The 26,090-nt window shown below is 36.1% G+C and overlaps 1 protein-coding gene across 1 annotated transcript; it reads right to left on the reverse strand.

Annotated features, from left to right (window-relative positions):
• Nucleotides 1–1,073: 1,073 nt before the first annotated feature.
• Nucleotides 1,074–25,976, reverse strand: SYAP1 (synapse associated protein 1). Its single transcript, XM_062600888.1, has 9 exons — nucleotides 25,694–25,976; nucleotides 21,368–21,486; nucleotides 16,610–16,676; nucleotides 15,131–15,204; nucleotides 14,648–14,787; nucleotides 12,805–12,950; nucleotides 6,652–6,710; nucleotides 5,527–5,671; nucleotides 1,074–3,718 (listed from the first exon to the last, which is right to left on the reverse strand). Exons 1-9 carry the CDS (start codon nucleotides 25,878–25,880, stop codon nucleotides 3,591–3,593), a joined length of 1,065 nt encoding a protein of 354 aa, XP_062456872.1. The 5' UTR covers nucleotides 25,881–25,976; the 3' UTR covers nucleotides 1,074–3,590.
• Between the last annotated feature and the right edge of the window lie 114 nt (nucleotides 25,977–26,090).

Consider the following 26,090-nt stretch of genomic DNA (forward strand, 5'->3'; position numbering starts at 1 on the left):
GTATTTGTGAAAATGTAAAAGTAAATATTAAGCTTTGGATAGTCTGATTTTTATGAACGTAACAGGTTTAATGTTTGTGGCCTTTAATTAATTCTGAAATACAAAGAGCTCCCGAACAACCTCTTATTTTACCACGACTTCTATCACATCTGTTAACTAGAAGGGAAAGTAAACCTTAAAAGTGAAAAAGTTTAAAAATACAGATTGTGCTCAAGATAAGCTGTTGTTGAGGAAATGTATGGTAACAAAGACCAGTAATTAGAAAAGCCAAAAATATGCAAGTCTAATACAATTCATTTTCCATGATGAAAAATATAGGAGGGCTTTCTGTCCAAGTTTCTAATAGAGACTGTTTTAAGTGGTTCTTTCTTAAAGTAACGACAGTTAAAGTTGCTTGGTTATTTTCCATTCTCAAGGGATGACTGTTGACTGAGTAGTTACAGCAATAATCTTTTCAGCCTCTTTACAAAAGTCTTCTGCAAAATGATGTCATCAAGACCCTTTCACCTGCTTGACTGCATAGTGTTGCGTGGCCCCTAGGTCACTTTATGAATTTTATTTTTTGGAAAATTTTAGAAGACACTACAAAATGAGATGAATGAAGTCAGAGAACAAGATTAAGAACTAAGGGCAGGAAACCTAGTCTTTGGGTCACATGCTAACGAAAAGACATTCCTGGAATAACAACCTTATACAAAAAGGGAGTCACAAGTTTGACCAAACTTTCTGTACTTCAGGAAAATCCACCAAGTACCATGTCATTGCCACCACTTTGTCTCCTTGACTTCTATTCCCTTTCCATCAGACTGACTTAATGAACAGCAAAAGCTTAATAATTCATATTATCTTATGAACTATTCCTTTTCATATTAACTTGGATACGACACACCTGTCTGTTATGCTAAGAAAGAACCAGTGTGTACGTGTATGTGCGTGTATGAGCTCTTGCAATATCCACAAGGATTTTCTAATGCCATGAGCAGGCACTAAAAAAGTTCCAATATGTGAAGAGCCATAGGTATCTCAGATTTTTCCCACCTTATGTTACTTGAACTTCAAAGGACACTTTCACGTTTTCTGTTTGGAATCCCTTTAATCTATGTTACTGGCAATATTTTACAAATTTAGGTCCTGTCCTACAGTCCGGATTGTGCATCATCCCACCAGGCCAACTGAATCTATTTTTATATCTGATTTTAGACAAACAAAACATTATAATTTTTCTCTATTTGGACAAAGTCTTCCATGACTATGAAAATAAAAACCTGTATGGACATGATGACTGGTTGCCTTGAACAGCAATACTGCAATAAGCAAACATGGAAACAGCAAATGATTTAAAATTAGGTAATAATATCCAAATTATATACCTATTAGTAAATCACTAAAGTTTGGCTATGAAAATTATTTCTGTTATGTGCCAGAAATCCATCAGTTTCTACCCAAACTTTGATTTTTGTTCTTGGTGCTTTTACATTTAGTTGCACTTGTGTTTTCTAGTTAGATTCTAGTCTACACTGATCAAATGGCTCCTTGCAAAAACCAGCTTAGCTCTTCCCCCAAAATATCACTGCTTTTCTGTTCAACAAATCTACATTTACACAGCAAACTTACTTATCAATATGACTTTTCATGGGAAAATTATCAAGTACATGGATTTCTCCTGCAATGTGACAGTGCCAGTGAAATCTCATTATCAGAAATCATATAAGGACAGCATTTTGGCAGTACAAGCAAACTCATGAGGTCCTTCTCCCAATGTTCCCAGCAGTCCAGGTTTGGATGTTAATCTCTTATAGGGAAAAATCAAATTCTATATACTTCAAGGCAATTTATTGTTCATATTGATAGAAAATTTGTAATTATCAACAATAGAAAAATACAATTCCTGAATTAAAGGATTTGTTATGCCATATCTCAGCAGTCACTGAACTACAAGCATGTTGAAAAAAATCCAAACAAGTGCAGATTTCAGAAGTTTTATATGAGATAGGTACTTGGCATATGTAAGCTTTTACTCTCTCTCTTTTTTTTAAACACATTCTCTGAAGTACTCCATGGATCCTTATTGGCTCCCTGGTTCAAGAATGGAGAGTATTGTAGAAAAACAAATGTAAAAGTAGGTTCTATCTTAAAAAAAAAAAAAATGAGAAAAAATGCAAAGGTGTTCAGTAAATTCCAAATTAAGAAATTTAGAAGAACTGGTCCATTTTGAAGCCTGAACAGACTAGGATGGGAGCAATGCTAATAAGAACAGAACTAGTAAGGGAGCATTGCCAATGTGAACAGAACTTACTGCATATAACTTTCATGTAATTCAATTGTGCTCCACAGGTCCACTTCATTTTACCCATTTCCCTTCATACTTAGACTCTTACAGGTGTCTTGTTACAGAAGTTTATGGAATGGATGACAAATAGAACATTAAATTTTCATTTATATACATCAAGGTACTCATTTAATGGGAAAACTACATTTAATATCCAGATGTCTAATAAGGATCAAAAAATCTTTTACAGAAAACTTTGTATTTATATTTCATGACTTATGTACTGTGACAAAGTATATTTTTGAAATATGCACAAGTCTGAAGTATCCAGCCATAGTCAGATGTATTTTAGCATGTTTGCCCCTCACCCTGCCCTCACTTCAAAGAAACAAACCAATTTTATACATATCTATAGTATTTAATAAAGAAGTCCAAACCAGCCAAAGTTTTATATTTTTCAGCAGTTAAAATAAGGAGAAACATTTAATTTGCTCTCATGCTGACAGCAAAATTAAATGGAAATACAACAATCTTTTGAAGAAAGAATGCACTGAACTATCTCTCTTTGTGGGGAAAGGCCACATCTGAGATATGGCATAACAAAAACAACAGGTTAAATCAAGCAGGAACTATTCTTGTTTTTAAATGTGTAAATATTTGCCAGATATATCACCTGATCAATAACAAACCTGTACTTCTTTTGGAGTCTGAATTAGTGTTTTTTTAAACACACTATCAGAAGTTATTCTGATAGGATTTTATATAAATTCTTTGGCTACATATGTTAAGAAACTTAAATACAAACAAAAGCTACTAGTTACAAGTACCTTAATAAATGGTACACATTTACAGATCATACAGGGTGATGAATGTGATCATGTGATCACATGTGATGCAAATGTGATGAAATATCATTACTTCCAAGGACTAAGTTACTTACAACATCCAATTTTGCACCCCAAACAGAAGGCTGCGGACAAACTTAAATTGAGATTCTTCAGTTTAAAAGTGTTCCTGTAGAACTTCTTGGCCACCTAAGAATGCCTCACACTGAACTCTTGCTTCCTGTAGTAATCTTACCACTTTTAATTATTACTTGTAATCTGTAGTGCCTCTCATTTTCTTTTTTTTTCTTTTAAAAGAATGGTGAAGAAATTGCTCATATAAAGAACAGCAATACTGGTTATATCCCTATATGGAATTATAATGGTTTTAAATTCTTTCATGTTGTTTGAAGATCTTTCGTAAGCAAAATATGAAAGCAGAATTTCATGTCAGCTTTTAGAAAATGTTTAGAGTTATAGTGATTTCATGAAAATGCTCAATTTTCTTCTTGCAGCATTTCTTCTATTTCTTTGTCCCAGTTATCATCACGTTTTTCTGATTCTGTCACCACCTCATATTCCTGAAGCTCTTGCTGTAGTTCCTTTTCCCAATCAGCAGTCTCTTCTACAAGAGATAAATGATATGCGAGAATCAACTTGGTAATATCAAGTATCACTTTTTCTTTTTTTTTTTTTTTTAATAGAACTAGATGAATTTGCATTGAATCAATCTTATCTCCTTTGTATTCTATGGAAATTCTCATCCAAAATTAAATGATCAAGATCAAAAATTTTCTTTCAACTGACCAAAAAAGGAATGCATGCATGCATCTGGATTTCTGTGTGCATGAGATCATAGAATGGTAAGGCTGGAAGGGACCTCTGGAGGTCACTTACTCCAACCCTCAGCATAGCCCATACGGGGATTGAACCCGTGGCCTTGGCATTAGCAGCACCACGCTCTAACCAACTGAGCTGCATGCTATAACAAAGATATAAAATAAATAGGTTAAAAAAAAAAGCAACTATATGGCTTAGCTGTAAGCAGTTTTCTTTTTCAAACTCCTTTCCCATAGCGAACTCAAGTCTTTCCCTCTATTACCAACTCAGTCTCTATCAAGTCTGACCAAAAAGTGTGTGTTATTTAGGAAATGAGTAAAAGTTCGTAAGTTTGCAGAATATATTTTCCTGAAAAATCAAGACCAAATATTGTGGATGATTTAAAAAATAGGTGTTTTCTGCACTGATATTTGTAGTTAAGCAAGTTAATTTAATCAAGATTAAAGGCAATCACATTTCATACTTCTGGGCAAAACATGAGTCAGAAGGCATTTCTATGTTGTTAGTCTCCGCTTTATTTGATTATCTATCATATGCAAGAGAATGGGAGAGGAGATGGGCATCTGAAGTATTACATTATAATTATTATAATACTTTGGATATGAAGGTAGGTAATTCCATAGTCAAAGTCAATAAGGCCAGCTGAGATTTTTCTAAACAAATTGCATGTTAATGACTTAAACATTCATCAAGAAACTGCATGCAAGAAACTAATACTAATTTTTAAAATATTAAAAAAAAATGTATAGCCAAGCTCAAGTTTGGATACCCATTAGAAAAAAAAAATCAGAAAACAAGGATTTACAGCATCCAAAACATGTATACTGTAAGATGGATTTTGAAAATTGTATTATGACAAGCATCTATATATAAAAGTATCTTCTTAGTTAATAGTTTGTTGTATATAGTCAGAGTCACATCATCACAGATTGATTTTTGTGCTTTCATACTAATTACTTCTTATGAATCATTTTAAGAGTAAGCCATATTTCATTTCTTCTGATCATTCTCAAAGCTATTTGTTAAATTTTAACTGTTCCAAACACATGTAAATCTTTTTACAGCAAAGGCTTCTGTAAACCCATGGCCTACTGCAGCACTGCCTTTTCTGCTGATCTTGATACACAAGAAGAAAACATAGCCTGACTTCCAGTAATGTACCTTACTATACTTAGAAGGATGTCAATTAAAGAAGGAAAAAAAAAAAACAACAAAAAAAACCCCACATGAATGTCATGTAAGCACCTATGAAAGAACACAGAGAAGGGAGAAGGTAGACAGAAAAAATATTCCACTACTCCCTTTCATAAATGAGCCACTTTAAATTGTTAGGTTCTATGGACTTAAACTCCTCATGAATAACATTCTGCACGAGACAAGGCTTGACCGTCCTAAATAACTATCACTATTTTTTTTTGAATTAATCTATTTTAAATTACTCTACTAGAGACAGAAGGTAAGATACGGTTAAAGAAAACCCCTGCTTATTACATAGCCCTTTATAATCATAAAAAAAAAAAAAAGAAGCTACGTGGTAAAATATAAAATAGATGTCAAGATAAAGTAATTATCAGCTTTTTTTAAAAACCTTACCTTCTACTACTGAAGTCTCTTTTTTTTTGTCTAGCACTAGTTGTTCCATTTCTTTTCTTAGGTCTTCTTGATTCAAATTACAGGCATCAAAAGCATCACTCACAAATTCTGATACACCTGGACTTGTGGAGATCTCTTCCTCATCCTGTAATAAGATAGTTTTGTAGAAACTTATCCAAAACAGGGGGGAAAAGGTGCCACCAATACAAACTATCACTTGTGTGACTGTCTTTTAGACAGAGACAAACAAACAAAACAAATGCATTACAAGTGCATTTTTAAAGAGTATTTTTGTACAGACAAGAACAACAGCTGTACTAAAAACAATCTGCTTTCCTTCCTAGGCTCCTTTTAGTATTCTCTTAGAAACTTTGTGTTTTGGTAATCTTCAGGAATAATAATGAACTCATAAATAGTTTAGAACAGTAGTTATGGCTAATATTAAATTTTAAACACAATTCAATAGCAACTTCCTATACACAAATAAAATTTAAAGAAGACTGTTCTTTGGAAATATGCTTGTTTAATTTAGAGCACTATATATTATTGCCAAGGGAATACACAGCTCTACTTCTGCCAAGAGAGTTCTCTGGTATTGATTTTACATCACAGAAATGATCAAGTGTCATTAGGTGTCCAAGTTCATGTTTTTTGCAGTGTTAAGCAAAGCTCTTTTTGCTTTCACAGTAGAATAACCTTGCTACTGCTAAAGAGTTGGACAAAACACGGCACAGTGTCTCTGTGTGCACATGCACAAGAGTCTATATTTTAATGAAGCTATCATGTTTAAACACAATACAAACTTTGTAATCCAAACATGTTGGAACCACCTCACTCTTCAGAGTTAGAAGAAACAAAACCAAAAAACCCCATGTATTATTACAACGTGGAGGATACTAATGAAATTATTTATTCTTCAGATACACTACCATTTTTTTCCTACTAAAAATGAGCTTTGAAGTGTAAATACTAAAGATAAACATTCTTATAACAGAACAGCACAGGGAACAGCAGGAACAGCAGCAAGTTAGCACAGAACTGGCATCACTCAAAAGGATGTATAATTACATATTAAATGACAGTTTCACATACTAAATATCAGATAAAATATAAAAGCATTTTTACCTCTTGAGATTTTAGCTGAGACTTTATTGTAACAGGTGGTGTTTTGGGCCGTACTGTTTCTAACAAGAGGAGAAAAAAAAGGCAAATCATATTTAAATAAAGATCTTATTCAATCTGCATAGCTATTAAATATACAAGAAAACACTATTTTCAATTTTAAGGAATCCTTGTGGTTAAAGACTGAACTCAGCCATGGATGAAACATTTGCACTAAAAACAAGACCGAAGACAAGTGATTTTATATGTCTAATTAATTTTAAGTCAAACTTAACAAATTATATCTATATTCTGAATCCAAATGAAACCATGGGCACTGCTCTGCCCACCTCAAAATGATCCAAATAACTATGAAATATGAACAGTTAGGAATCAGGAAAAATGTATTTTATAAAACACTCCTAGTTTGCACCATAGTGTGCAAAATCTATAATGTTATAAAGATGTAGACTTGCTTCTGAAATCCCACGGTGCTACATTGGCATGATTGTTCATATGCATGGACAGATCTTATTCTTGGTAGGTAAAGAACATTCCAGGTTTCCTTCTCCTAATGTAACTAGCAGGGTAGAGGAGTTGCCATGAAAAGCCATATGGTTGCAAGAACAATTAACATACTGGGCAGTGGTTATGTGCTTGTTTAGCAGTTTTTATTTGTTTAAACATGCAAAGCAGCTCTGAGCTTATAGCTCTGCATACTGTGATGTGCCCAGGTGGATCCCTCCTGCTTACTCAGCAATTTCTGAAGGGGGATTTTTTTTTTCATGTTTAGTTTGTAAAATTAAGATCAGCTCTAATTAAAATAATTCTTTAATTGGTGGTCCCCATTGCTTATGCAGCTCATTTACTCAATGACTCTGGTTACACCCTCTTTATTCCCTCCTCTTCCCAATGTGCAGAGCATACGTTACTGTACCCAACATCATGCCTACAGAGGCAGCTGCACCCCCAACAGAGCAGACAGCAGGACTCTTGGCTGTTTGCCAAGTACCCAAAGCACAGGGCGAGAGAACTGCCCCAAGCTCCACTGCCCTCTCTCACACAGGTGCGGCACAGCAACTTGGCACTGGGCCACATACCAGTCTGAAGTAACTAGCGTACTATTAGCACAGGTTTGGAACTGCTGGCCTAGCATCACCTCCTACAAACACCTAATTTCTAAGTAAATAGCTCCTGATATCTGGAAAAGGATTAGAAACTGGCATTTGGTTACAGAGCTTGTGCATATAGCTTCTGCTTTAGCATGTGGGATGTGTCTGATTTGTCCCTTCTTTTTTCCTCCCTTTCAACCATCCTAAAACTTTGTGAAAATATCATGTAAGGAGGAAACAGATAAAATGGAAGGCAATTAACTCTATTTTATAGACGTCAGTCAGCTTCGAGAAGAAACTCCGAACATTAGGAAGGACTCCTAGCAGACAACCACTTCTAGTTTTATTCACCAGTTAGGGTACCCAACCTTCAAAAAGGCCATTTTAATCAAAAATAAAACACAGATGATTCTCAGTCCCCAAAACCTGTTAAAACTCAGGCTCAAGTAAAGTATAGTCTAGTAAATATATCTTCGACATTATATAAAATGTAGTGCTTAGGACAGTAAACCTATCTGCATATCCTATACTGGTCTTCTGAATTGTATGAGATCCCTGACAGGCCAAAAAATATTGCATTTTGTAAACCTTTGTTGATGATATGTTTGTTTTAAGCTGTGATGGTAAGTTTTATTAACAGAACACTTCGTGTATTATCCAACAGATTCTTCTTTGATTGCAATTTCTAAGAGTTTCTAAGAGAATGACTCAAAGATAAGAGGTTTGTTCTTCAAAAGGGTGAGTTGCCCTGTTTCCCCTGCAGAGTTGAAACACTTTCATTGAAACAGCCATGTCTTGGGTTTGCAAATGTGACCTGCACACTGTACTGCTTAAAACCAAGGTTACATTGTCCTAGGAACTTACCGTTTAACACTATTCATTTAACTACACATTTAACTTGCGTAAAGGAAACATTCAGCATTGTAATTAATGACAGAAGTACTTTATTTGATGAGCCAATCAGCCACAACAGTAGCAGCTTTCTATTTTCTGAAATTGGTTTACTGAGGGAATGAGATGCAGAAAGAGAAATCAAATGAGAAGCTCTGTGATAAGGGGAAACATACTAATAGTAACCAGACTTCACAGTGAATATGCTTAAAAACAATAATGAAGAGAATTTTCTTCAGCAGAACTTACGCTTTACTAAGCTAGAGGAGATCTTTCAAAATGCTACCTTCTCCTTTACACTATGGACTAAAAGGCTCAAAGATCTATTGTAAGGCACTACAGGAACCAAAGATAGTCACTACTCCTATATGCAATATAATTCTATCAGTTGATATAATGAACATTCCAAAGGAGGAAAAAAAAAATCCATAAAAGATAAAAGAAAAAAAAACACAAAAGAAATAAATCCCCTCCTCCAAATAAAAGAATGCATTCACATGACAGTTAGTTGTTGAGGCTGACAAAATAATAAAAATGCCAGAGATTTCCTGAGTTGATGACAGCTGCATACATAAAAGAATACTGCATGTAAAAGAAAACACAGCTTACTTTTCAGAAAATGACAAAAGTGGGACCTGAATATAGGAGGAGAATAGAAGTGATATGACACGAACAGCTGAGTAGGAAATAGGAAACAGGCCTAAATGTAGTGCACTAAATGGTAAAGACAAGAACTTTGTTATGATGAAAGAGTTAATGTAGGGCATTAAAGAATAGCTCTTTCTCACATGTAACAAAAAGTCGCAGCTTACTTGAAACTGCATCTTGCAAGATTCTGAAATATCTAGTAAAAAGGGACTTTATGCTGCCAAATTCCTTGTGATGGAATCAATAACACAATTTCTCTCCTTTACCTGGACACCAAGTTACATAAAATACATGAAAAATATCTTTGAGATTGCTTTTTCCTCTCATATTGAGTTGGCATTATCCACTTGTCTCAAGCTATTCTTCCTCTATAATTGTTGGCCAGGCTATTACCTCTTGAAGAAATTAGGTTTTTGCAATTTTTTAAATCCTGCTTTTTGGCCAATATTTGAATAAGTGTAAGAAGAGCCAGTTAAGATGTGAAGGCCTTAGTTTTGCATGAATAGATTTTTTTTTAAAAAAAATCATCAGTAATACTAAACAACAATACCAGCTAACAACAATATTATTGTCCATCTTGTCAGGCTTCTAATTAAAGTAAATATAGGGAATGAATATAAAAAAGAAAGAAAAAAAATGAAGTTCACAGGTTTGGCCAAGTAAAATATAATTTGATGATAAGAAAGGATGGGAAAGGATCCTGGGAAAGGATGTTAGTCTTGCATGAAAATACAGAACTAGATGACACATTCACATTAGAGGGACAGATTTACTAGCTACTGTTTTTAAAAAAAGGGGGGGAAGAAAAGGGAAAAAAAAAGAGTACAATTCTGGGGCTATATATACAGTTAAGATTAGACAAGAACACGAGTGCAAGTGGACAGGCATAGACAACCAAAGACAGACTCCTACAGCATAGCATAAAAGGGCAGGAGTTTATCCACTGAAAAAAATTACCACAGAGGCTGGCAAGGTGGGATCAAAAGAGAGCACCTTTAGTAGTGTCAAAATGATTTATGATAGTACAAATATGTGATATATACTCCATTGGCCAATATGGGCCAAGAGATTGTCACCATTTTTGTTAAAAAATGCAGCACAAGAAAGCAACACAAAAAACAGAAGCAACAATTTGGAACAATGTTCATAAATGGTACATACAAGGCATATACGGCAAGAGAAAATGAAAACAAAATGGTAACTGGAGAGGAACAAAAGGTCAAAGATGTCTTTTTTCAGGATATTTTATCTACTGAAAAAAACAATAATTGAATAAAATTTTTAGAAGCATGCATGGGTAGGTAACCAAATAAATAGATTAATACATAAAATAAAGACAAGCCATTGATATACATCAGGTATTAAAGGGACACTGCCAACAGAAGTATTCACTGTAAAATGGAAGTAACTTGAAGTAACTCAGGAAAACTCAAATATTTTAAACATTTTCTAACAATTCTCTCAGTTGTTTCCCTATATAATCATATTTTCTCCATTGCTGTTCTGTTGTATAAAGAAAAAAAAAAACATGCTCACAAAACTCCCTAAACAGTAGGAATATTCACTGTCATGTAACTTGCAACTTCATTTTTTTGTAACTGGCCCATTTTTAAACTAAAGTTGCAGAATAAAATACACAATAAACTATACATAGGAGAAGAATGAAGTAATTACAGTAAATGGATAAATCATGTTGGGCTATTTCTATACTGTCTTTGTTGATCTCCCCAGAGAAAGAAACCCTGGTCCTTACAGCCCGCTGGTGTGAGCTAACAGTTACTCCGCTCGAGGGCTAGCATCTTCTGGAGTGCACTGCCTGTGGTCACATTGCATAGATTTGGCCTAGATCTCCTCTGCACTCCATGTAATACTATCACGGGCCATAATTTCTTTTTTAGCTTACAAATCTAAAATAGTTACGAGCAGTGTTTTTATGATTGAGAGAGTGCTGTTCAACATGGGGATATACTGCAATGTTTGAGTATACATGCTTGTTGGGACAGCAGAGAACTGTTCTGGATAAAAGAAGTCAGAATTAGTACCTTCCTGTCTGGAGTAGATTCCAGAGTGAACTGTCCTGTCAGTCCTGGATTCTGACTGAGAGAAAACTACCTGATTCATTCTAGAAGGGAGCCTTGCCTGGGATAACATGCACTCACTTGAACAGACTCTGTGAGAAACAGAATTAGCCAAACTGCTGGCAAACTACAGTCAGTTTTCAAAAAGTATCTTCTGTCCAATACAAAACTCTGTAAGGCATCTTGCAGCCTTCTCCTCACCTCAAGATTCAGCTGCCTGTGGCCAAGGAGTCAAGGCCCAACTGCATAATGTCAGCCTAGACCACCGAGAAAACTGCCAAGCCGTGCAAAAACTATGAGAAAGTGTAAAAAGATAGGAAAGGTGAAATAACAAACTGAAATAGGATTACAGAGATAGGATCGTTAGTTGCACAAGGACTCAAGAGGAAAAATACCAATACAGAAAATCGTAATACACTGAGAATGTTCTAATAAAAAGGTAGAGGGTAGGAGGAATGAGTCAACTTGCCAGCCATCATTTGGTTGTCAGCCTGCCAGTGTCATCAGTGTCAACAGATTTGATGGAACATGACAACTTGGGGATCTGTGAATTTGTTGAAGGAGCAGCAGAGACTGACCTTTCTCCTTCTGCTTAATGCCTACTGGGCCAGCAAATATTCTTCAGGTGTCTTATTAGGGTGGTGAATATACCTAGCTTAAGCTAGGATTTAATGAGCTACTAGATGTCTTCTGAGTGTTAAGAGTATAAAACAGTTACTAGCTAAGTTATATATATCCTGCTTGCAGAGTGTCTTTACACATGGCTAAAGATGCCCAATGACCTAAAAGGGGGCCTATAATGATATACCATATAAACTGATAAGTATAACAGAGGAAACTGTAACAGAAAGCCACCTGAGTTATGGCGGCTTTTTCCATCTCAAGGCTGAATCTCAGCTAGCTTCATGTCCCCCCCCCACCTTTCTCCATTTCTACAATATAGTCTATCCCTCTCCATGTTCTGTACGCTTCTGTGCCTTCCCCACCTACAGTAGTCCTACTGCCACATCACCAACTTACTTTTTGGCCTGAGGTCTAAGCAAAAGAACATGTGTTGAGACAAGCCTAGAGCAACAAGCATGCCAGCAGACTGGGTTGGCTAGTGCCTCTTGTCTATCAAATGAACCAAACATAAGTCCTGCTCTCTGGTAAGTCAAAAAAAGGCTCCAGAAACCACTGGAGTTCATGTCTTGAGCTATTATAGGCCAAGGACAAAATTTCCTCTCTTGAGATTTCCAGTATTCTATGAAAATTCCTTGAAACTGGAAAATGGGTTAAAAGTGCTAGAAACACCATCTCCCCCTTGACTAGGCAAAAACATCCAGCAAGATGCCTGCTTTCATAGGAAAACCAGGATAAAAATTCTATGTCACCCAATGCATATAGTCAGAATGCATGACAGAAGTTAGACTATTCATGAGCCATGTCAAAACAAATCCTTTCCATACCTTTCAGTTGACTATCCTCTTCTCTCCCTTTGTTCTCTTCTTTCCCTACTGCTTGCTGTTGAGCAGCAAGTGCAGTGAGTTGTGCAGACTGTTTAATTAGGGACACCCTGTAGAAGTAATTTCTCCAGAAGACCTCTTCCTTTACACTAGAGAGAACAAGCAGATTTTGATGATTACATGTGGCATTGTGGTTTCTTCTACCAACCAGTGATGAAATAAAACTAAACATGTTGAGGGCAGGAGTAGGAAGAACTATCTCTTAAGTAAAAACTTAGAAATCTGTGAAATAAACACAAATTAAAAAAACATTTCTTGGGGATCTCTTACAAGATAATTACATTGGACTTGAATATATAATGGCAACAGGTTATTTGTTTAAAAAACACTTAAAAGCAGGCAGCAATGCATATTTGGAAAAATATTATCCTGTTCTATCCCTCTTTCCAAATCACGTAGACAAACCCAATAAATCAAATAGCCCTGTTCTATTTACTTCCTCTCTAAAACCTACATTTTTTCATTGTGAAAAGATATGTTCATGTACATCTTCTCTAGACCTCGGGTGAAAACGAAATCTTTGATTTATGGGCAAAAGCCGTTCTAAGATTGCAGCAAGACTATTTCACTTTCTGCATGACTTTCAGCATGCTCTAGTCTGCAAGTGCAGGAATTTCAGTAGCTAAAAACTGCCATCTAGTAAACAATCAGCTCTGGTAAGATGAAGATTATCCTATTTCCTCGGTGACATTTCCCACTGATGATTTCCCAGCAAAGTAGAGAAGACCCATTTTTAACCTAGAAGAAAGAGAAGCCAGAAAAAGCAACGCAGCTGGGTAAGGAAGCCATGTAGTTCAAGAAAGAAAGAGGAGAGACTGGAGTTACCTTTGTTTTTTAATTTTCAGGCAAACAGTGCCTACAGAGACTAAGAAAAGAAGAAAATCTATTAAGCAATGGGGTACGCTAGGCAAAAATAGCAGGACCAAAGGCAGCATCACAGCAGATTTAACAAAGAGCTAGAATGCAGGCAGAGCAGAAAGGAACAGCAGGGAAGGGGTAAATACAATGAGGAGGAAGTTTTACAGAAGGAGGAGACATAAGATAGAGAAGCTCACAAAGCTGTTTACTTTCCATTCTCAGATAAGGAGACTAATGCTGGAAACACCTACTTAACAAGAAAGGTGATCTGTGAAACAAGGTTAAGCAGCACTGTATGGAACTAGATAGGGAAGGAAAACAGGACTAGAATAAAATTGAGATTAAGAGGCCATACTGGAACAGGCTAGAAGTGCTGGCATAAAAACATTATTTATCTTTCAGTTAAGTCCACTAGAAGGCAGTCACAGCACAGAGCCTTTTTCCATAGCTTGGTTCAAAAATAGTTCTTCTTGCCTCCATTACTTCTATTATAATCTGTCTCTGTAATGCATTCTTTTGTTCTTTCTCCGGAGGGCCTCTATCTCTACTAATCTTTTGGGGTGTCAATTACAGCAGTAGATCAGAAAAGTTCTGTTGCAATATTTACCTTTCTTTAGGAAAAAATTCTTAATCAATTCAGTGCCTTGAACTCGGAAAAAATTAAGACCTCTACCATACTCAAATCTTAACAGGTCCTTAGTCCTTCTGAATTTCAAACAGAGCCACTTTTTAGCCTTTCTTTTAATTGCTAAACTGCAGTGCACCTAAAGTATTCCCTGTATTTAAAATTAGCAGATACAAAATACATACAGTGGAAATACATACCGGAAAACTAAAGGAAGTAAAAAGAAGAAAGAGTAATTTACAGATATTAAAGCAGAAGTATTACAAGTACAATGATACACAGTTACAAGCAAAAATTACTTACTGTTTAGGAACAAGATCAAACCTCATCCGATTGAGAAGTTCATCTTCTTGTAACATAACCATTGCAACAGGGTACATTTGATCAAAGTCAAAATTAAACTGAACACCGGCTGGAGGATCCCGCAGAAAATTTCGTTTATCCTTTGAAGAACATATTACAGTTGTTAACTGATATCAGAAAAAAGATACTGCATTCAACACACATGATCAGCAATCTTACTTCCCACATATTTCTAATAACAGCACAAAGCTGCATACCCTTCCAAAAAAAAAAAAAAAAAAAAATTGGGGATCTATTTCAAGTCAGTGCCAGAAGAACTCCTATTTATTCTTGCATGTTACTAATGCAGTGACAGATATCTAAAAAGACACCTATTGACAATACACAACTTAATAATACCAGACAAACTTACTTTGAAAATAAAGGAAGTTTTAATCTCTACAACAGAAAAATTCCAGATATTGCAGCAAACAAAATACTTACTGCTGATAAGGCCAGTATTTGTTGTTGAATTGTTTCTTCTTCATTGCTATCTACCCAAGGAGGCACTGCTGCTTCTATTATTAAAAGGGGGAAAACAATTACCTTTTATATTTTGTATTTAAATGTAATAAAAAACCTATCACTAAACAAAATAACATAAAACATCACATAGATCAGTATGCCAGTTAATTATGCCTTGAGCTTAGTTTAGGAAAAAGGAACAAGAGATGAGCTCTAGTAATGGATCTTTGCTTAATAAAAATAAACAAAAATTTAAATAGCTGTTGATTTCTGATTTGCTGATTTTAAAACCAGAACTTTAGGATTTTCTTCCTACTGTTCTCAGACTTGCAGTTTTTTAGCTTAGTTACTGAAGTAGCGTTGTGTAACTGGCTGAGTGGTCTGCACATAGAAATTTCTAGTTGCACTTTAAACTGTCTGATTTCTAAGTTTTCAGGATAATTTACTATTAAATCAATTTTTTGACATCCAGAAGGCTGGTGTTAGCTAAGGAAGTAACTCCTTAGCTATGGAAAAAAAGAAGTTCTAAATTCATTATAAATTACAACATGTTATACATGGAATAAGCATACTCCGGTTGATCTGATTTACGTATCTACACGGCTATTTCCAGAAGAGTTCATTGTGTAGGCCGTAATGAGAGAAAATTAACTATTCTGGATGCGCAAAAGTAATTAATCTCTTCATTGGCTATGTTGATTCAGCCTGTAAAGATATTGTGATGCATTGCTGGTAGTCTACAAATAATTCTTGTGCTCTAGAACTATTGAAGCTTGGTTTCCTATGCACCTGGCATATTTAAGATCTTTCTCCCACATGGATTCACTAATGTGCAATAGGTATGTGCTGACACTAATACTTCTTTCAGTTAAACTACCTCTCTCTCTCTTTCTCTCTTTTGTCAATCCAGCTACCTATCTTCAGGAAATTTATAGAAACCTATTTATCAACAGATGCCAAAGTTTATTAATAAAAAGAGAGACATACAGACAGCATGATCATATGAGCAGCACTGCAAGAAGAAACTAGATGAACATAGTAATTACAGACAGTATGAAAAATTTCATCATGATCCATTTAAAATTGTCTCATATTCAGTGTTTAAGAACAGAGCCACTATTTATTCAAACCTTAAAAAATTATGGCATTCAGGTTAACACGTTGAGAAGATAAGCCAATGATGAAACATAACATAGAAAAAAAATTGCTTATTAGAGTCTCAGTTAGATGACCTCATTATTTTTATTATTAAAAGATCATGGTAAGTTAAATCTGGTTAAAAAAGCAATCTACACCAACATAACACTATTACTTTACTAGTCTCCCATAAAAGTGGCATCTTCCCACAGCATACATTAAGCTCTGCTATAACTATGTTTCATTAAACAGAGTGAACTTAATTATCCAGCTTCCACTAAAACTTTAGTTTATGCGCACCCTAATAAAAAAGCACAGTACCAGATTTTTTCGTTTGCTGCTCTTGCACAAATTTCTCTTGTTCCTTCTGAAAGTCTCCAATAATTGTCTAAAATAAAAATGAAAGAGTCACAAGAAATAAAAAACTTCACCTGTTTCATGTTTAGACAGAAAATGCTTTCAAATACATTGTGATGTCATATTCTAATAATCTCAATCTTCTTTTTTGTAAACTAACCAGAGATGTTTCACATCAATCACACATTCCCTTTTACTGAGTCATTCTATTTTACCCTTAAAATCCTACCTGACAAACTCAATTTGAACATCAGCATACTATGAAATACACTTATCTCCTTACCAAATCAAATACAAACAACACAGATTATCTGTTTAGACCTATATAGAACAGCTTTTTAAAACACTATAAACATTCAAATATACCCTTGGCCTTAAAACGTGTTTTAAGGATTGACTAAGGAAATATATACATTGCAATAACAATTTTACAAGTCAAACTTAACTATGATTTTCAGTTTGACTCAGTGAATCTCTGAAATTGAATCATTTCTCCATTTATGATGCTGACAAATTTTCATCAAGGACTCACTTCCAGGAATACTCTATGTTGAGGTTTATACTAAAAATAGAGAATGGTCAAAGAAGAGCTATATGCATCACACATTTTTACAGCAGAAGATTCAGGGTTTTCAAACAAATTTCCAAAGTCAGTGTGCCATAATCTAGAAGTAACAATGTAAATGCCATTCTGTAGTAGAAAGCAAAGACAAAAAAGGAATCAAGCTAGAAGTTAAAACTATAATATTTAAATTACTAGTAAGATAAAAATTGTAAACAAAGAGATCTATTGATGAATTAAACAAGTTGCCAAGAAGCATAAAAATGCTAAGTCAAATCACAGTGAATCCCTATTAAAAAGTTTCCAGTCAAAAAACACAGCATTTCAGCATAAGGTAACATCAGTGAAAGAACTACTCTAGTGTTTGTTATGCAAATAGATCACACTGGCTCCTCCCAATCTTAAATGACATGAATGTTGAGTATTTAGAGAATAAAATACTTCACGTGGTACAGGAGAAAAGCTTTTGGATGCTATGAAAATTATAAACTGATTTCCCAGTATGCAAGCTTTTTAGTCAAAATAAGGAATTAATGTTATTCTACCTACGGTAAGCACAGAAAAAAAGAAAATGTTATTTCAGGCATAAGAAAGGGTAGCTAAGTAACCAGCAGTGTATTTTACAAGCATTATTGTTTCTAAAATAAAGAAACATTATCAAATAACCTTCTCAGTCTATTTTTCCTTTTTTTTTTCTTTCTTTTTTTTTTTTTTTTTCCAGCTGACATACAGCTGCAGTTATTCTGTGGATCAAAAGTGTGCCAGGTAGATATATTCTCTATTACACAGGATACTAGAGTCTAACTTTGCTACTATGTACAGATGGCTGTCATTAAAAAGTCAATGAAATCTGGAGACAAAATGCAGTCATAAGAGAAGTTTAAGAGTCATTTGATGATTATGTTGAAAGAGGGTATGAACACCAATTATAGCAAGAAACTTAAGCTCACTGAATTGTTTAAGGAGGAAGAAATAAGAAATAAAAATGCAAGGCTTTTTCCCCAGGCAGCCAAATCAATGAACAGCTCACAGATCCTTAGACAGGGAGGTCAGACAGAGGAGGAGGAGGAAGCATGTGGTTGTACCTCTCATCTCTGACACTCTCCCACATACATTCTCTCACTACACCTGAGTTGACTTTGGATGGTTCCCCTCCCCTTTTAAGCTGCCTTTGCCCACAAAGTGCACAACATAGACTTTTTGCTAGATTTGTTTTCTGCCACACTTGTGACTTAAGGCATTGAAAGAACAAAAGAACGTTAAGCAATGGATCCAGCAGCCAGGAACAGGGAGAGGAAGCAGAGAGAAACGGCAGGATTGGGGACAGAACAGGATAGCAGTGAGCTGTTTCACCAGCTCACTAGGCCTTATAAAACTATAACTGTATAACTCTACAGGCTTCCTAGACAATATCTATAAAGCTGACTTAATTCCGATTTTGTTTCAGAGATGCATTTAAGAGACATGTTACAGCATTTCCTCTTCCCACTTAAAAGAAAACTGAAGACAACTGCTGAAAAAAGAACCCACACCTTACTTCTCTCAGACATCCCCCAGCTGCCTGTCTCAGCAGAAAAACTACCTTAAGCAAGCAAAAAGTAGTACCTGAGCTATATCAACTTTACTGACTTAAACTTATTTTAACTGAAAAGCGCTGAAGAGCAACTTCCCTGCATCTCTTCTTAAGAAGCAAGGCAGGTATAGGCAAAAATGTCTTACCCTAGAACAGCTGAGGAAAAAAAATCTGCAGCTTCGAAAATACAGTCAGATCTTTTGGTCAACAATTACAATTGAATCTGCTTCTCCCCTATGACCCTTCAGACCTTTTGATCAGACTTAGATTAACAATAAAATTGCAACTAACCAAACTTCGGTCAAAAAAGCACACACATTCCTGTTTTACATCTTAAATGTGAATTCAAATTTAGTTAAGAATTGTAGAACTCTCAAAGCATATTAGATGTTCCATTTCATGGTTACCAGCTTACAGAGGATAACATCATATGCTTCCAATGTGGGGGACACAGTTCTATTTGCTTTTTTTTCTTTAATCACAGGACCACATTATATACCTCCCTCCGTAAGAGTTCTGTCTCACTGACTGTACCTAACTTTTCCTCTGTTGGAACTAAGGACTTTTAAAGAAGGCAGCTGTTATCAAACCAGAAGACATCTCATAAACAAGATGCAGAAGACTGCCGAGAGAGAAAGGACTGTCTTAATTCAAATAACTGAATGCAGCCCCTGAAAGCTGATTTAAATCCCCGAGCAACAGAACTGCTCTAAGTGTAGGCAATTAAACCTAATTTTTCCACAGAACTGACCTGCAAATGTGTTGAACACAAATGTGCTGAACACTCATTGCTGCATCTAAGTAGATGGCAGCCGTGTGTTTATACACTGCTATTCACTCTGGAAATTTAGAGTAGGAGACAATCTAAGTTGTCTCCTACTAAAGACTCAAATTAGTAGAATCTTCTGAAGATGCTGTAATCCTCCAGTTACACATAAATCGAAGCAATAACACAGACATTTTAAAAATGCGCATTTTCGGAGGACCCCAATGTTCATCTAATTAATTCTTTTGCTGAGACATGATTGATTTTGCCTCACAGCCACATAATTAAAGCTTTAAATCTCCAGTAACAGGAGAGTAACAGGGAGTAACACTCCCAAACTTACTTGCCTGTATCATTAGAAAGATCTTAGTTATTTTACTCAAGATTCTTTAGTAGCAAATTGTTTACTACTTTAAAAACAATCACTAGAAATGGCAGACAGTTTATCACAGACATCTTTGTTACATCCCTTCCTTAATCCTTGTAAAAAGACTAAAACAAACCCAATTCTTCCAGCCTTTCCTTCTATGTCACCATATTTAAAACTGTGTTCTGTTTTTTCTCCAGTTTATCTACATCCTGAAGGTTACTGAACACAGAAACAGTATTGAGTAAAGAAGAGAGAAGATTAACACAATTTAAGATTTCCCAGTGATACACACATACATATAGACACACACACACATGTGTGTGTGTGTATACGTATTTTTTTTACAACAGCATTCACAGACGAACAAAAATCCCCAGATGACTTCCACTAATACTGCTTCTAAATAATTTTGCCTCCTTTGAGTTTGCTTATTTTTCATCTCTTCAGTCATGACATTTCCAAAAGAGAAGCATAAAACACTGCCTTGCTGATCTTAGACATGTTTCCATTCTTATAAGGAAATCAGAATATAGTATGGAGATTCAAAATTATATTGTAACTTTTCCTACTCTGTAATAGTCTTGCAAACCTTAACTGTACTCTCTCTCCTGCAACAGTTGAGCTATAAATGCAAATATTACTTGAACTTTAGCTATTATGCTTTTAATTTGAAAGCAAACTTTTTTTAGTTTGTGTCTTTTTTAAACATAACTGCAAAGATTCTTTTTAAAAAACATAAGCTGTACCTGACTTAAAATAACTTCACCTGATCATTTTCATAAACACAGTACAAAAACGTGCACATGAAACTCACGTCACACTTCAGTCACACAATGAGGCACGGTGCTCAACATACAGACCAGATGTCACAACATGAAGAAAATTATCAAACTGCCTGCCATCTCACAACAGCAAAACTGAACTGTTTCCTACTCCTAAAACTTCCAAATGACCACTGTAAGGGACAAATGTTTTAGAAAAGTGCATGAGAAAGTTAATTGTTTTCTGATTAAAAACTTGAATGTTGTGCAGTGAACAGGGCAAAGGACCACATAATGAATAACGTGAAGAAATCCCAAACAACTCTTCAGTTAGAGAGCACTGCATAACAGTAAGCCTTCAAAGTAATTTTAATATAATAAAGAAACCCATCATGGTTAGATATATAACTTCAGTTGTTTTTATGAGTGCATATATTATTAAGCTTACAGAGAAGCTGTTCTATTAACTGCATTTTCATGTACAAGTTTCTATTAACAATCTTTTGGCACGTCTACTCTCTATGCACACTGTAGTAAAGCAGTTAGTCATGACAGGAGATATCTGTGCTTGAACCATCAAATCCTAAAGCAAATTTAAGGAAATCAAGTGTCAAGTGTCAGATTCGTTACACATTCCAATAACAGTAAGCAAGTAGATGTTACAGATAAAGTAATCTAAAAACAAAATACCTTATCAATTATACTGTCGATTTTTCCTTCTTCTACAGATTTCTTTATAGTTTGTGCTGTTTCGGCAACCGATTCAGATATCTTTTTTGTAGCAGCAGTGGCAAAATTGAAGAGATAACCTTTCACAGATGAGAAGAGAAACAGCTGAAAAATACCTCTTTACATCCAATCTTACTAGATTTCTTTTACTGTTCTACATTTGGTTACCTACTGAAAGCCTTCTTTCAGAATCATTTAACTTAGCTTCCTGTCTACAAAGAATTCCTAAAATCCTATTTATCCTTTTTTAGTTCTCGTTCTTTAGTTATGTTACGGTATATTTGATCAAAAGTTTCTGTAAATCACAAACTATCACACCATAAACTTGTTTACTAAACCAAACATTTCTAATAAACCTTGAAATGCTGCTCTCCTATCAACTTTCTGAAGCAATGTCTTTTATAACTTCAATTATTTAAGTAATACACAGATGTTAAGCAATGAAGCAGCTTTAGCAACACGAGTAAAAGTTATTTTTTAATTAAGAAAAATCAATATGCACAATAAAGTCTTATGAAGTGAGTCAACAAATACATTAAAAATTTCTGGTAGGTAAGACTTCAAATTCTTTCAGAAGTCTTAAGGTAGAGTATTGCTCTTGATACTGCTCCTTTTCTGTTTTGAACTTTTCTTTTTTTCTTTTTTTTTTTTTTTTTTTTTTTGCTTTATTAGCTTAATTCTTCTGAATGGCGTCAGAACAGCAGTAACAAATACTTTCTAAAACTCTAATTACCATCCTTTATACCAGCAGTGCAGAACTAAAGCAAGGTGGCAAGAAAAGAACTGTATAGCACAAACAGTTGTCCTGTATTGTTAGTTTTTAACTAAGGTATCAGAACACACCCGAGAAGGCAAGCACCAAGATTTAAATCATTAACCTTCAGAAACATTAAATATCAATTTATTGACAAAGTACCTTAACACAATATTGAATAAGTTTATTTCTCAGATAGTTACACGATGTCACAAGCACTGCATTAAACAGATGTATTATGTGTGTAATTTCACAATTACAGTATATACAATGTCAGTAAGTACCTTCCTTGTAGGAAGATGTAATGGTGTTTTTAAGCTGCACGGTGATTATCAGAGACAGATTTGAGGCATAAGAAAGAACGCGAAGCATGTGGGATAGCAAGGATCATTCAGCTATTTCTTGAAAATTGACTTTTACATAGGGGACTATTAAAAACAAATAGCACTTGTTAGGGGCAGGGCGGGGGAAGGAGAGGAAAGAAAACAAGTATTTTTCTTTTCAGGACCTCCCAACAATTCAAATTGCCTTTTAGGTTAAAATGTAAAAAAATAACCTTAGCATGCAAAAAAAATGTGAGTTATTTTAACACATACAGATGTTAACAACTAGCAGAATAACTTGCTCAGGAGTAGTTATGTCACTTTTTGCAAAGCTGGCTGCTGTTCTTTATGGCTTGCAAAACGTTCTTTCTTAATGATGTCACCAAATCTGTACTGAAAAATGCAGAGGTCTAGCCAGTCCTTAAGAAAGCCAGTTTCCTATACGTAAATTTCATTCATAAGTCACAGAATAGCAACAAACAGAATTCCTCCCAGGGCTTGCTAGCATCTTCTATATCTCTTACCAGGCTTTACACCGCATCACAAGCTTCATATGATATATAAAATGCCTGTCATATACTTTACCTATATGTATGTATGTGTGTGTGTGTGTGTGTATACATGCATACATATGTATGTATGTATGTATATATAGAGACACACACACACAGAGTATACTTCCTATGCAGTATACTCCCTATGATAGTAGAGGAAGCAGCAGCCTACTGGAGTGTTTCCCTGAACTTTTATTTGTTGTTTTACACAAGAAAGCTTCCAGGGATGCATATAATTGTTTCAAATGCAAAAGGTCCTCAAACATTTGTTATCACGGGTAGTGTATGTTACACTACAACACAGCAAATTTTTGGTCTAGTTGAGCAAAGTGATTTTGGCCAGAACTGAAACTAGTCTGAAGACCAAAATATTTTTTCTGTCTATCAAGGACAAGTACTCTTCTTATACCAAGGTGCTTGCGAAGCCTCAAAAGGAGGCAGTACTTGGTCTAATACACTAGTGGTGGAAAAACAGTATTTCCACTTTCAAAGGACCAAGAAAGTTTACTTCCTTTTTTCCAAAACTATGTTTGTATTAAGAGTATTTTGCAAGCAATATTTATATTTTTAGTTTATATTGACAAATACTCCAATCGCAGATGATACTATGCTCGCAATGCTGCCTTTTGTAATAACATGATAATGAACATACAAACAATATGTGCAAGATTTCAGTTTTACTAGAAGAACTCTTTATGTGCTAGGCAAATCTGTAATGTCTATCTGCATTTAAAAGACTTCTCAACCACAATCTTCTGTTGTGTTACAGACGTGGATGGACCAGGCATCCATGGATCACTAGATCAAATTCTCACTTCCAGAGCAAACTAAAAAAACTGAAATTTAATCTGAAGGATTTGCTTTTTTTACAGATTACTGTGTTTACTGTTATGGGATGGACCTTTAAATGCATAACAATCAATGCTTACTCTTCCCCTGAAAACTCAAGTCTTTTTTCCCTCCTCCACAGTCAGACTGATTACTACTGGATTAGAATCTACTTACAATGCTAACCAGACCAGCATCTATGAACAACCTACAAAGATAATCCGCTGCAGTTCAGAGAGCTCAAGGCAAACCATATTCATGAAATATTTCATGAATATTTATATTTAGCCTCTCAGGCCAAACTTTCAAAAGAGATCGATCCAATATTTCAGAGCACCAATAACAAACACTTCAGCAATGAAGTTTCACTTCATATGAATTTTATCTAAGAACCTACTATAGTAAAACAGAAGTCTTACCTACATATATTTACAACCCTATCTCATTACAGCCGACTTTAACAAAAGTTATTTTTATATTTAAAAAAATGCGAAACTCACACTTAAGTACATTATTCTGCATGCTCACATCACTTTTATAGTCAGAACAGAATAACAGATACAGAAATATTTTATCTATTTATCTGCTCATTCGATAACTTTTCTAAGATAGATAATAACTGAAGTGTTTGTAGTCAATGTCTTGATTCATATTTCAAACACCAAGAATTTTTAAAATGATTTTTGACTTTCAGGGTGGCAATATCCTTCAATAGCACACAGAATTGTTAACAATTCCCTTAAGCACTTATTGTTGTCAGTTATCTAAAAGGAATATCTTCTTATTTTGGATTTTATGAGAATCAGCTCACTTTCAAGCTTGAGCTTTATCAACTGCATGGAACTGTTTCAGAAATGTGGAGCAGATTGTAGGAAAAACTCCAGTGTGTGAAATGCACAGTAGTGATGTATGTCATAAACCATAGTTAACAAACATGATTTAAAAGAGATGCAAAACAGGAAGATATATGGGAACATCGGAGAACAAAAGGGTAGAGAAAAAAGGCTTTTACACATTCTTCATTGACTAGCTAACTTCATGTGCATTACTGCTTACATCTGGAAAGACAGACTTTTATTGCCGTTTTTGTTTTTTTAAAGAGTATTCTGGTCATCTCGTAAGGGCTGACATTTCCCCCTTTGCACTACAGAGCAAGCTACATCAAAGTTGTAGTTATCTGGATGAAAACAGAATTTTAACTTTGGTGAACTGAGAACAAACATGCTTAACGCAACTTAAAACAACCTGGTGCCTACTTAGTTCAGTTAAAAATGGTTTAAGGGAAAATTATAACCCTAAACATGCCTTAAACTAGCCTACCTTTGCTCCTTCAACCGCTGTCCTATGTTACTGTTACCATACAAAGACAGTTTTACTCCTTTAAAACCACTAGGCGTTTTGTTTGTTTGTTTTCTTTTCTTTTTAACACTAATATAAGCACTACTCCCCAGGTGAGGTGGCCAGGGCAAGACACCTTCCCCAACACGGGAAGCTATTCCTTTACTGAGACCTTTACCGTTCCCCTGACGTGAAACCCTTCCAGCAGCGCTGTGTGTGTATGGCGGGGAAAGGGGAGAGCAGCGGGGGGAGGACTACTTGGAGCGCCCTCACACCTCTCCGGTACCTCGCGGGCCGGCCCTTAGGCTACCGGTACCCTAGGTTACCGCAGGGGAGCAGAGCAAGTGCGGCAGGAACACACGAGCCGCCAGGGCCGCACGGAGAGGAGGCGCTTTTCGGTCAGGCGCAGTGCCCCCCCGGCCAGCATCAGGGCCGTGCCGCCTCCGCCCAGCTCGCCCCCCGCCGGCGGCGGCGCGGGCAGGACACTCACTGCCGAGTCCCTTGGCCTGGCTGAGGAGCGGGTCCGAGTCCGCCTGCAGCTCCACCTGCTCCTGGTTCCGCGCGCTTGGCTCCTCGCCCGCATCCGCAGGGCTGCTCCGGCCCCTCTCCTCGGCCGGCAGCAGCTTCTCCTCGCCTGCCCGCTCCAGCCCCAACCAGCTGCCCAGGCCGCGCAACATGGCGCTGGGGCGGCCGCAGCCGCGCTCGGCGGTTGCCGGACGCTCCTAAGGGCGCGGGCAGGGGGCTGGCGGTGCGGAAACCTGGGCGGCCGGCTCCTTCCGCGTACGCCACTTCCGACCGGGGAGGGGAGCGGAGCGGAGGCGAGGCGCGGCGCTCCGGCCTGCGTCCCGCACAGCCCCAAGGGGCGGGGGGAGGCGGAGCTGGCAGGC

The sequence above is a fragment of the Rhea pennata genome, chromosome 1 (genome assembly GCF_028389875.1).
Source record: "Rhea pennata isolate bPtePen1 chromosome 1, bPtePen1.pri, whole genome shotgun sequence".
Lineage (NCBI taxonomy): Eukaryota > Metazoa > Chordata > Aves > Rheiformes > Rheidae > Rhea > Rhea pennata.